General features: G+C 40.8%; 1 protein-coding gene across 1 annotated transcript in view; it reads left to right on the top strand.

Annotated features, from left to right (window-relative positions):
- LOC120066539 (membrane-associated guanylate kinase, WW and PDZ domain-containing protein 2-like) overlaps nt 1–12,315 on the top strand; it is a 387,095-nt gene that overhangs the window by 170,929 nt on the left and 203,851 nt on the right. The window contains exon 3 of the mRNA XM_039017962.1: nt 11,970–12,089. Coding sequence (XP_038873890.1) covers nt 11,970–12,089 — 120 coding nt within the window. The remainder of the gene's footprint in view (nt 1–11,969; nt 12,090–12,315) is intronic.

Here is a 12,315-nt window from a genome sequence, read left to right as displayed (position 1 = left end):
AAACAAAGACTAGCCTGCTGGCCTTACGGGGTCAATGGGAACATTTGCCCGAGCTATTTAAGAGGGATATCACACCTGGCACAAATGATTGTCTCGTTCTATTTTTCCTGCTGAGGGGTGCCCTATACCTGCGCCCAGAGGGGAGTAATTCAAAGTCCAGGTACAGGGGGTGACTTGGGTCTAAAATTATTTTGTGAGCCTTACGGAGGGCCCTGACCTTAAAGATCTCATCCAGGCCTGTCTGTTTGACTCCAAGTACCTTACTTGCTGTGGTAATAATCCTTCTCAGCATGTTTCTCTGACTGACAGTGGCATTGCCAAACCAACAAACAATACAAAAAGTTAAAATACTCTCAATAAAGGATTTGTAAAACAGAGTCAATATAGTACAGTCTATATTAAAAGAACCCAACTTTTTTAGAAAGTACAGTCTCTGTTGGCTCTTTTTGTAGATCTGGTCTGTACATTTACTCCACTGAAGCTTACTGTCCAAAAAGACACCCAGATATTTATATTCCTCTACAATTTCTATATTCTGGCCTCTTATAGATGTTGCAGAGGTAGGTGTTGTACGCTTCCTGAAGTCTATGCACATCTCTTTGGTCTTGTTAGTATTGAGGACCAAGTGTGATTCCTCACACCACTCTACAAAGTCATCTAGGACCGGGCCATGATGTTCCTCGTCATCATGCAACAGGCTGATCAAGGCAGTGTCATCAGCGAACTTAACGAGGTGTCTGTCAGTATGGGAACTAGTACAACTATTAGTGTACAAGATGTACAGAAGTGGGGACAAAACACATCCCTGAGGAGAGCCTGTGTTGGTATTGCGTATATCCGACACATGGGGACCTATTTTGACTCGCTGTGAGCGTTGGCTCAGGAAGTCCAACAGCCACAAAACCAGCCCCCCATCTAAGGAAAAGTCCCGAATGAGTCTCTGTGCCAGAATGTAAGGCTGGATTGTGTTGAAGGCAGAAGAAAAGTCAACAAACAGAACCCTGACATGGGATTTGGCACCTTCTAGATGTCTATAGACCATGTTAAGGAGGGTAAGAATGGCATCATCAACTCCTCTGCTGGTCTGATAGGCAAACTGAAATGGGTCGAGGAGCTTCTGGGTGACACTGAGAATATGACTTTTCACAATTTTCTCAAGGCATTTCATAACTAAGGATGTCAAAGCGACAGGGCGATAGTCATTCAGCACAGAGGGATTTGATACTTTAGGAATTGGTATAATTATTGATTTTTTCCACAATACTGGAACGTGTTGCTGGTTGAGTGAGGATTGGAAAATGTCTGTAAAAACACCAGTCAGTTGTTCAGCACAGTGCTTTAACACATGCCCACTTATTTTGTCTGGGCCTGGGCTTTTGTATGTGTTACATCCCCTGAACAACTTTAGAACATCAGACTGTTGAACAACAACTCTCTCAAACATTTGTAATGATGCTTCCATTTGTTTTACCTCCGACACGAAGTTGTCTGATTCAAATCTTGAGAAGAAAACATTCAGTTCATTAGCCATGTTCTGGCCCTCATATCCCCCAAGGTCAGCACTGGTTTTTCCCCTGCCTATATGGTGTGACTGCATCTAGGGAATTACGCAAGGTTATATTTAGTTCCTCAGTTAGGTGGTTAACCGATTTTTGTACTCTGACGTCATTGGGTAGGTGGAGGGCGTCTGGAAGGGAATATAGGTATATTTTCGTTGTCTGAGAAAGTGTAGTACAAATTTGCATCCTGTAGCACACATTCAAAAATGTTCTGGGACACTGTAAAGTCCATTGAGAATAAGAGCACCTCCTCCTAGCTGCCCACTGCACTGAGGCTAGGAAACACTGTCACCACCGATAAATCCATGATAATTGAGAATTTCAATAAGCTTTTTTCTACGACTGGCCATGCTTTCGACCTGGCTACCCCTACCCCGGTCAACAGCTCCCCACTCCCCATAGCAACTTGCCCAAGCCTCCCCCATTTCTCCTTCACCCAAATCCAGTCAGCTGATGGTCTGAAAGAGCTGCAAAATCTGGACCCCTCTAAATCAGCTGGGCTAGACAATTTGGACCCTTTCTTTCTAAAATGATCAGCCGCAATTGTTGCAACCCCTATTACTAGCCTGTTCAAACTCTCTTTCGTATCGTCTGAGATCCCCAAAGATTGGAAAGCTGACGCGGTCATCCTCCTCTTCAAAGGGGGAGACACCCTAGACCCAAACTGTTACAGACCTATATCCATCCTACCCTTAACAAACAGATCACTGACCATTTTGAATTCCACCGTATCTTCTCCGCTATGCAATCTGGGTCCCGAGCTGGTCATAGGTGCACCTCAGCCATGCTCAAGGTCCTAAATGGCATCATAACCGTCATTGATAAAAGACAATACTGTGCAGCCATTTTCATCGACCTGGCCAAGGCTTTCGACTCTGTCAATCACCGCATTCTTATCAGCAGACTCAACAGCCTTGGTTTCTCAAATGACTTCCTCGCCTGGTTCACCAACTACTTCTCAGACAGAGTTCAGTGTGTCAAATCTGAGGGCCTGTTGTCTGGACCTCTGGCAGTCTCTATGGGGGTGCCACAGGGTTCAGTTCTCGGGCCGACACTTTTCTCTGTATACATCAATGATGTCGCTCTTGATGCTGGTGTTTCTCTGATTCACCTCTACGCAGACGACACCATTCTGTGTACTTCTGGCCGTTCTTTGAACACTGTTTAACTAACCTCCAGACAAGCTTCAAGGTCATACAACCCTCCTATTTTTGCTCATTTGCACCCCAGTATCTCTACTTGCATTCATCTTCTACACATCTATCACTCCAGTGTTTACATTTTACATTTTTTTTAAACATTTTAGTCATTTAGCAGACGCTCTTATCCAGAGCGACTTACAGTAGAGTGCATACATTTTATTACATTTTACATACTGAGACAAGGATATCCCTACCGGCCAAACTCTCCCTAACCCGGACGACGCTATGCCAATTGTGCGTCGCCCCACGCCCCACGTCGTCCCACGTTTAATTGCTAAACTGTAATTACTTCGCCACTATGGCCTTTTTATTGCCTTACCTCCCTAATCTTACCTCATTTGCACACACTGTATAATAGTTTTTTTCTATTGTGCTATTGACTTTGTTTATTCTATTTGTAACTCTGTTGTTGTTTGTGTCGCACTGCTTTGCTTTATCTTGGCCAGGTCACAGTTGTAAATGAGAACTTGTTCTTAACTGGCCTACCTGGTTAAATAAAGGTGAAATAAATAAATAAATAAATAAGTAAAAGTATAATGTCTCCATCAAATCTAAGAAGTTATTTTAACTTTTTTATTCTTACTTATTTGTAGACACATTTTCAATGATGAATGAAATTGGAGTTGTTCATCAACTGGTAATATATATATAATTAAGCATGTTAATAGGGTAAACATTTCACTTTTAACTTGACTTTCGAAGACCTTAGAAAGGCAAGGTATGATAGATATAGGTCTGTAACAGTTTGGGTCTAGAGTGTCTCCCCCTTTGAAGATGGGGATGACCGTGGGAGCTTTCCAATCTTTGGGGATCTCAGATGATATGAAAGGAGGTTGAACATGCTAGTAATAGGGGTTGCAACAATTCATTTTAGAAAGAGAGGGTCCAGATTGTCTAGCCCAGCTGATTTGTAGGGGTCCACATTTTCTGACTCTTTCAGAACCTCAGCTCTCTGGATTTGGGTGAAGGAGAAATGGGGGAGGTTTGGGCAAGTTGCTGCGGGGGGTGCAGAACTGTTGACCGGGGTAGGAGTAGCCAAGTGGAAAGCATGGCCAGCCTTAGAAAAATGCTTATTGGAATTCTCAATTATTGTGGATTTATCAGTGGTCACAGTGTTTCCTAGCCTCAGTGCAGTGGGCAGCTAGGAGGAGGTGCTCCTCTTCTCCATGGACTTTACAGTGTCCCAGAACATTTTGGAGTTTGTGCTACAGGATGCAAATTTCTGTTTGAAAAAGCTAGCCTTTGCTTTCTTAACTGCCTGTGTATATTGGTTCCTAACTTCCCTGAAAAGTTGCATACGCGGGGGCTATTCGATGCTAATGCAGTACGCCACAGGATGTTTTTGTGCTGGTCAAGGGCAGTCAGGTCTGGAGTGAAGGGCTATATCTGTTCCTGGTTCTAAAATGTTTGAATGGGGCATGCTTATTTAAGATGGTGAGGAAAGCACTTTTAAAGAATAACCAGGCATCTACTGACGGAATGTGGTCAATATCCTTCCAGGGTACCCCGGCCAGGTCGATTAGAAAGGCCTGCTAGCTGAAGTTTTTTAGGGAGCGTTTTACAGTGATGATGGGTGGTCGTTTGACCGCGGACTCATTACAGAAGCAGGCAATGAGGCTGAGGTCCTGGTTGAAGACAGCAGAGGTGTATTTGGAGGGCAGGTTGGTTAGGATGATATCTATGAGGGTGCCCGTGTTTACGGATTTGTGTTTGTACCTGGTAGGTTCATTGATAATTTGTGTGAGATTGAGGGCATCAAGCTTAGATTGTAGGATGGCCGGGGTGTTAAGTATGTCCCAGTTTAGGTCCCCTAACAGCACAAGCTCTGAAGATAGATGGGGGGCAATCAATTCACATATGGTGTCCAGGGCACAGCTGGGGGCAGAAGATGGTCTATAGCAAGCGGGAACGGTGAGAAACTTGTTTCTGGAAAGGTTGATTTTTAAAAGTAGAAGCTCAAATTGTTTGGGCACAGACCTAGATAGTAAGGCAGAACTCTGCAGGCTCTCTCTGCAGTAGATTGCAACACCGCCCCCTTTGGCAGTTCTATGTTGTCGTAAAATGTTATAGTTAGGAATGGAAATTTCAGGGTTTTTGGTGGCCTTCCTAAGTCAGGATTCAGACACGGCAGGGACATCCGGGTTGTTAGAGTGTGCTAAAGCAGTGAATACATTGTGAATTTGTTGTATGGTGGTATTAAACATTTTGTATTGTAGATAGCATGTAGTGGTGTAATAATGTTAATGTTATATGATGTACTGTTTTATCTTTTGTTTTATATGTAATGTAAGTGTTTTAATATGTTAATTATTTTTGGACCCCATAATAAATACAAATTTAAATGCATTCCTGGTGACTAACTCATGAAGCTGGTTGAGGGAATGCCAAGAGTGTGCAAAGCTGTCATCAAGGCAAGTGGGTGGCTACTTAGAAGAATCTCAAATATAAAATATATTTTGAATTATTTAACACTTTTTTAGTAACTACATGATTCCATATGTGTTATTTCATAGTGTTGATGTCTTCACTATTATTCTACAATGTAGAAAATAGTAAAAATAAAGAAAAATCCTGGAATGAGTAGGTGTGTTCAAATGTTTGACCGGTACGGTATATACCATCCATTTTTATTAAAGCAGTAGCATTTAAGGTATGTGTGTTGAGGACATTTACCCCAGTACTTGGGAAACGCCCCTTTTCTAAAAAATATTTAATTAAATAACTACTGTAAACTGTAGCCATTTTTTTTCCCTTCATAGTTTGTTTCTCTAAGCATGATCTTCATCCACATAACTTATTTTTACCAAACTTTGCCTTTTTGTGTCAGAAATTGGACATTGTTCTTAGGGGTGGCTCGTTTCCCCATGTTACACTATCCTAAAATGATTTTATACTAGGTTACATGTTGGTACCAACTTTCATTCAGAAATTATGACTTAATAATAATAATAAAAAATTGTGCTCTGGTAGGCTAGATAAAATAACAGCAGTACACCGCTGGTTATAATAAATGTAAAGCAATTGCCATGTGTGGTCAACTAATAGGCCTAATTCCAGCATAATTTTAATTGGGACAGCGTCATTGCGCTGATTTGAGACAGGCATGGGAACTCGTCTTGATAAATCAATCAATGACAGATTTTTAGTTACATTATTGATTGATTTATCAAGACGAGTTGGGAAACGAGTTGGGAAAAGACGAGCTGGGAAATGATAGCTAAGTTAAGGTGAGTGCTCATGATCATTAGTATAGCAATTGAAAGCAATGCAGGTCTTCTCTACACACATTAGACCTATAGCTTGTCTGATCCTTCCCTGATGTTTTCCATAACTTTCCAACACTTTTCTGATGCATTTCAGTTACTTAGTTTACTGATGTGAAAACACATTTTTACACTTTTCCCTTAGGCTATTCAAGTAACTTGACATATTTTCTTATTGGTTAAAAAGGTCATAAGGCCAACATAGTTTCAATAACAATATAGCTGGAAACACTAGCCTATTGACTTCATTGACTTACTGAATGTAATATCTTGTAATTGTTTGCTAGCCTACTTGGTGATATATTATTACAATATTATTGTAACAGTATGCCTACCTACACAATAATAAACTCATATGGGGTTACTGACCACAAAGTGTTGATTATTTGGCCTTTGCGAGTGCACAGCCTATGGATGGAAACATCCACCACAGGAAGGAGTGTTGAAAGTGCTGCAGATGAATTTAAATAAATTTGCCACATCTAATAATTACTCCTGTCTCTACAGAAATGAATGAAATCATTGAAAATACTTCACCAAAGAGTGTAAAATGTCTTTCTTAAAAAATGGCTGTAAATTGGTGTTATGTCACATTAGAGTTGCATAGACCTAGTCGAGAATCACGTAATTGGGCAACCCACACTGCAAATATCAAACAGCTGATTGTTAAGTTGTGCCTGTCAATGTTTAGCCAGCAGCTAAAACATATTTGGCAATATTTCAAAATAAAATTGCGGGAAAAAACAGTTTGGATAAGTGAGTGCCACTGGAAAGTTGGTGACTATAATTTCCTCCTCATATTGTAGGCCTAAGATCTATGTATCCACTCTTTTCATTGGCCTATGCTATTGGTTGCATTTAAAAACATGGGTCGTTCGTTTTATTGATCTCAGTATGTCAATGTCAGAGTAGCTTGTCATTTTGTGTGGTATAAAAAAATATTATTGTAATGTCTCCAGTGAGAGAAGGTAGAATTTCAGGAAATGATTTTAGAAAAGGCATTTTTTTTCTCTGATCGCAAACCCCTCAGACCCTGGTCTTCAGGACTAAGCCCTGAATGGAATGAAACTCTGGTGATGGCCCTGTTGAACACTAATAAGCAATTAGATCAATTTGATAGAAAAAGACAGCGTAGACAACCCACAGTGGAATCAATCTTGGTTGTTTTCAGTGTCGGCTTTGGTTCTGCGAAAACACTGTGAGTGGACTCTCCCTCCCTCTCTTGTAAGCCAATCAGTTTTCTTAGCTGAAAAAACAACAACACCCGTCTTGAGTCTACAGTGTGCTTGAGTAGAGTAGAGATTCCACTCATTAACAACACTGCCTCTCATTAGCACAAATAATCTCGCTCACTACTGTAGCACCATCTAAACACACACACACTGCGGTCTCTGCAGCTTAGAGCAGGGCTAATTGAAGCATGGTAATAGTGTGCTGTTTGTGCAAGGTTGCAGTTTCCACAATAAGAGGTGTGTATTCGTGCTTGCCTGCCTTTCCGGCGTGGGTGCATGCTTGAGTGTGTGTGTAGGCAGTGAGTAAGTCATGGTTTGTTAAAGTGGCCTGTGTATCGATTCAGCCCATTATTAACTTCACAATCTTCCTCAGATTGATTTGCTCATAGAGAATCAGCAATGTCGTTACACAAAATGTTCTGTATATTGTTTGGAACATTTCTGTGGGAGCTGAAAAAACGAAACCTATCTTATCTTACCTTATCAACACACACCCAAGCCTAGTGTTTTGAAGGTCTCACATAGATTTTGGCTCACCACAACACATCTTTGTACATATCCATTCAAACCTTCTGCTTGGGTGGGGCCCTAATGCTCTCGTATGGCTTTCCAATCCGTCCGACAAAAGCATACATTTATGAAATGGGTTTGGATCATTATAAGAAGCAATGATTCTTCTCTCTCTCTCTCCCTCTTTCTCTCTCTTTTACTCTTCTTGTCTGCACTCTCCCTTATGGTCCCTCAATAGTCACTCATCCTCTCTCTTCTCTTTACCTTCTGTGCCACTACTTAACCTTCCCATTTTTGGAGTTTATTCAGATCCCCATTAGCTTTTGCCAAAGCAGCAGCTATTCTTCCTGGGGTCCACAAAAAACACAACACAACACAAGTAAAAGACACTGATAAACTGATATACAAGGACAGTCAACACTAATCTAAAATACAACGATATATAAACAATACAACAATTTGTTTTAGAATAATTGTACAAACACAACAACAAAAAAGCATGTGTTTGTGTGTGCGTGTCCCCTCACAGTCCCTGCTGTTCCATAAAATGTTGTTGAATCTTTTTTTTAAGGTAATTTTGCTCTTTGCTTGAGTAATTAGAGATGGAAGGGAGTTCTATGCGATCATGGCTCTGTATAATACTGTGCGTTGCCGTGAATTAGTTTTGGACTTGGGGACTGTGAAGAGACCCGTGGTGGCATGTCTTGTGGGGTACTGTATGTATGGGTGTCTGAGCTGAATGTTATCGGATTATGCAGATAATCTGGACTTTTATCATCAAAACAAGAAGAGAAGCAGCTATTCTCTGGAAAAGCGAGGTTAGAAAGCAAATGGATCCTGCTGAAAAGAGAAGACTAATCTGTCTGTCTGACTAATATATCAACTTCCAAATTGGCCTATAAGCAAACACCATTGTTTTACAAAGTAAGAGAGAGATACGCTTTTGGCATAAGCACATCATTGGGTGAATCAGTAAGACTGGAAATATATTTTAGGACCATAATTTCCTCCTCATATTGTACATTATGTTTCTCCACACACCCAGGCCTAGGCTATTGGTGAATTCAAGGTTGTTTTTATTGATTTTTTCTCAGTTTTTCAGTGTCAAAGCAGACTGTCATAGACTGTCATACCTTTGTAGGGTATTATGCATGCATATTCTGCTGATGTATCCAGTCATCTAAAACAGGGGTCCTTAAACTTTTTCAGCCTAGGACACAAATTCGAAATTCTGTGTTTTCCCGGAACCCAAGCTTAGGAAAATATGCAACTATACATAAATATCAGTACATTTAATTGCCCTTGTGCCTAAAACAAATGCAATATAGACAAAAAAACAAATAACAGTGAAATTGAATATCCATATAAATATCTATCCATGTTTATTTTCCCCCATTAAAAACACTCTTACATATCTGTCTAGGTTGGAACTGTTGCTGTTAAAATACATTTAATCATTTTTATTCTGAACTGGAATAAACTGATTGATCACACAGATGTAGACCAAAAAACACACACACAGTCCTAATGAGAGGTGTGTGGCTGGTTGAAGTTTTTCTATTTGGGCTCTGTTTTTGACAGTGCATCACTGAGGTCATGCTCAGTCTTGAAACTGTTCTGTACTTGTTTATTTAAGTATTTCAGAGTCGAGAACCCTGACTCGCATAGGTATGTGGTGCCAAGCTGGATCGGAACATCTACTGCTTTCTCAGTCAGGCGGGAGACCACTTCCTGTTGTAGATAAGCAAACCAGAAGTCTGTGAGTGTGTTTGCCTCAAACAGCATCTTGCTTCAATCAGTTAATTCCAGTTAAGAATAAAAATGATTAAATGTATTTTAACAGCAACAGTTCCAACCTAGACTAGCTAGCTTGCTTACTTTCAGTAGCTAGCTTGCTTTGGCGAATGTTAGCTATTAGCTGTGTACAAGGCCAGGGGATTGAAAGAGAAACTCACATCTACTACTATGATAGTTAGTACTCCCTTATTCCTGTTATAAAATGACAACAATGCCTTGCTAGCTGACTTACTTTTCCACTGTCAAAGCACTGTTTCCTGAAGCATTCTGCCTTGTTCTGAAAGAACTCCCTGGGTTTACCACCATGCTGTGGATGTTTGGTCAGGACGTGTGGTTTTATTAATTTGTTCATTTTGAGAGACTCATTACTAAGCACTTCCCCGCACAAAACACTTTGTGGACGCTCCTCATTATAAATTTGTATGAAAGAGCGAGAAACTCATCGCTGTATATGCGTTTCATGACAATTGAGCTCAGTCAGAACTTGCAGCTAGCATGAGTCCATGTGATGACAGCGGTGAGTGACGGCGAGTGGGAATGACAAATCAGTGGCAGACAGCGCATTATCTGCTGCTGAACGACAGCGCTGCAATTGTGTGTGTCGCTGAGTGATCTTCAAGAAAACTGCAGAAAAAAAGATCCGGTAATCCGTGAAGAACACAGGCATCTAGGCATCTATCTCCCTCTCCCACTGCGCAGCTACCAAACTAGAGACTGCTGCTAAGCAGAGAGCGCACTGAACAGAGAGCGCGGATGCACTTGGCCAAATCAATTCCAGTAATTCATTAAATAATTATACATTTACTCTGACACGTCGCAACCCACCATTAACAGGTCCGTGACCCACTTTGGGTCGGGACCCATACTTTAAGAACGGCTGATCTAAAATTATGTAGAATTGCATTTAATGTGTTTATAAAATGCCACATTTTTCTCAGACCCTAGGCTACAATTTCTTTCCCCCATGTGTACAACTCCTGCAAGCGCCTCTACTCTACTGCTTTATGCCAGTATGCAAAAGCGATGATAATGCATGCAAGGCTTTATTATAAAGGTTACTTGTTTTTCATGCATTCCGGTACCTAAGAGCCCCCCAGGTCACCCTTCTCTCAGGCTCACTTTTTGCTCAGGCACCTCCCAATTTACAAATTAAGCACTACCCTTCCCTACATGAAAGTCAATAGTTCTCTGAAAAATAGCATTGTATTTGGTAAAACACAATTCTCTCCATCAGTTTAATAAGAAAGGGTGGCAAACTGATTGGGCGGCTGTTAGAGCCAGCAAAGCGTGCTTTACTATTTTTAGGCAGTGGAATTACTTTAGGTTCCTTCCACGCCTGTGGACACACATTTCTTTAGGATTTGGTTAAATATATAGCAAATAGGGGTGGCAATACAGTTTGCTACCATTCTCAATAGTTTCCCATCAAGGTGGTCCATACCTGGTTGCACAGTTTTTTTCACCTGTCCCACGCAAACAAAGACAACATTCAAAACAGCAGTCTTTCGCTTTCATTATTAGATATTTTATACAAAACTATGATGGTTCACTGTTCAATGTTGTCATTTCACTTTTGAGTTTTTCCACTTTACTAGGGAAATAGTCATTGAAATGATTGGCAGTGTCAAAAGGTTTTGTTATAAATGTCTCATGAACTTCAATGAATTATGGATATTAACTGCCAATGATATCATTTAAGTCTCTTTCCATTGTGTTCTATGTCATTTATCTTAGTTTGTTAATGTCATTTCTGCTTCTTTTTGTTACATTTTGTCACAACATTTCTCAATTTACAGTATGTCAACCAATCAACTAAGCACCCTGACTTGTTTGCCACTTATTTTGCATAATTTATTTTAAACAAATCATTTTTCAATTAATCTTCAAACCAGAGGGATCTAACAGTTCTCACAGTGAATTTCCTAACAGGTGCATGCTTGTCAACAATTAGCATAAATCCTTTTACAAATACTTCCAGTGCTGGATCTGGATTCACTTCCTCATGCAACAAAAGAGTCCTGAGAAAACATTTTGGATGATCTTTTAGAAATTACTTTAGACTCAAATCTTTTCCTCTCCTTTTCCCTCTTCTCAATGTTCACTGTCTCCCCTCCTCCCGTCTTCCTCTTCTCTTTACCCTGCTCAACCGGAGGGCTCCCAGTTCAAATCCCGAGTCTGGTAATAAAAATCTGTTGGGCTGTGAGCCGGCAACCGGACGGTTGTTGCTATCAAATCCTATATGCCATCTCCTGCTGTTGTGCCCTTAACCCCCCAAAACTGCTCCAGGGGCCGTTTCTTCAACCTCTGTGTGTGTATTTGTATGGCTGGTTTGGATAAAGGAAAATATTTAGACAAATCTGTGTCTGTACCAATTTACAATAAAGTAATCTTCTTCTCCCTCTGTAGGTACCACCCGGCAGCCGAAGGAAGGAGAGGTGCCGGGGGTGGACTATAACTTTGTGAGCACAGAGCGCTTTATGGAACTGGAGCAAAGTGGAGCCCTGCTAGAGAGTGGAACCTATGAAGGTGAGTCCACTGACCATGACACTGACCATAACACAACAGTGACCAAGACACTGACCACAATCCACTAGGATTGCTACATGCTCCATAACTGCCATCCTGAAAATTACACATTTTGTCTTCACACAAATATCAACACACACACCACTACATTGGATCTCTTTTTTTTCTTTCTATTTATTAAGGATCCCCATTAGCTTCTGCCAAGGCAGGAGCTATTCTTCCTGGG

The sequence above is a fragment of the Salvelinus namaycush genome, chromosome 21 (assembly GCF_016432855.1).
Source record: "Salvelinus namaycush isolate Seneca chromosome 21, SaNama_1.0, whole genome shotgun sequence".
In the NCBI taxonomy this organism is placed as follows: Eukaryota; Metazoa; Chordata; class Actinopteri; order Salmoniformes; family Salmonidae; genus Salvelinus; species Salvelinus namaycush.
The sequence above is the reverse complement of the archived record's forward strand: the minus strand, read 5'-3'. Positions and strand labels throughout refer to the sequence as shown.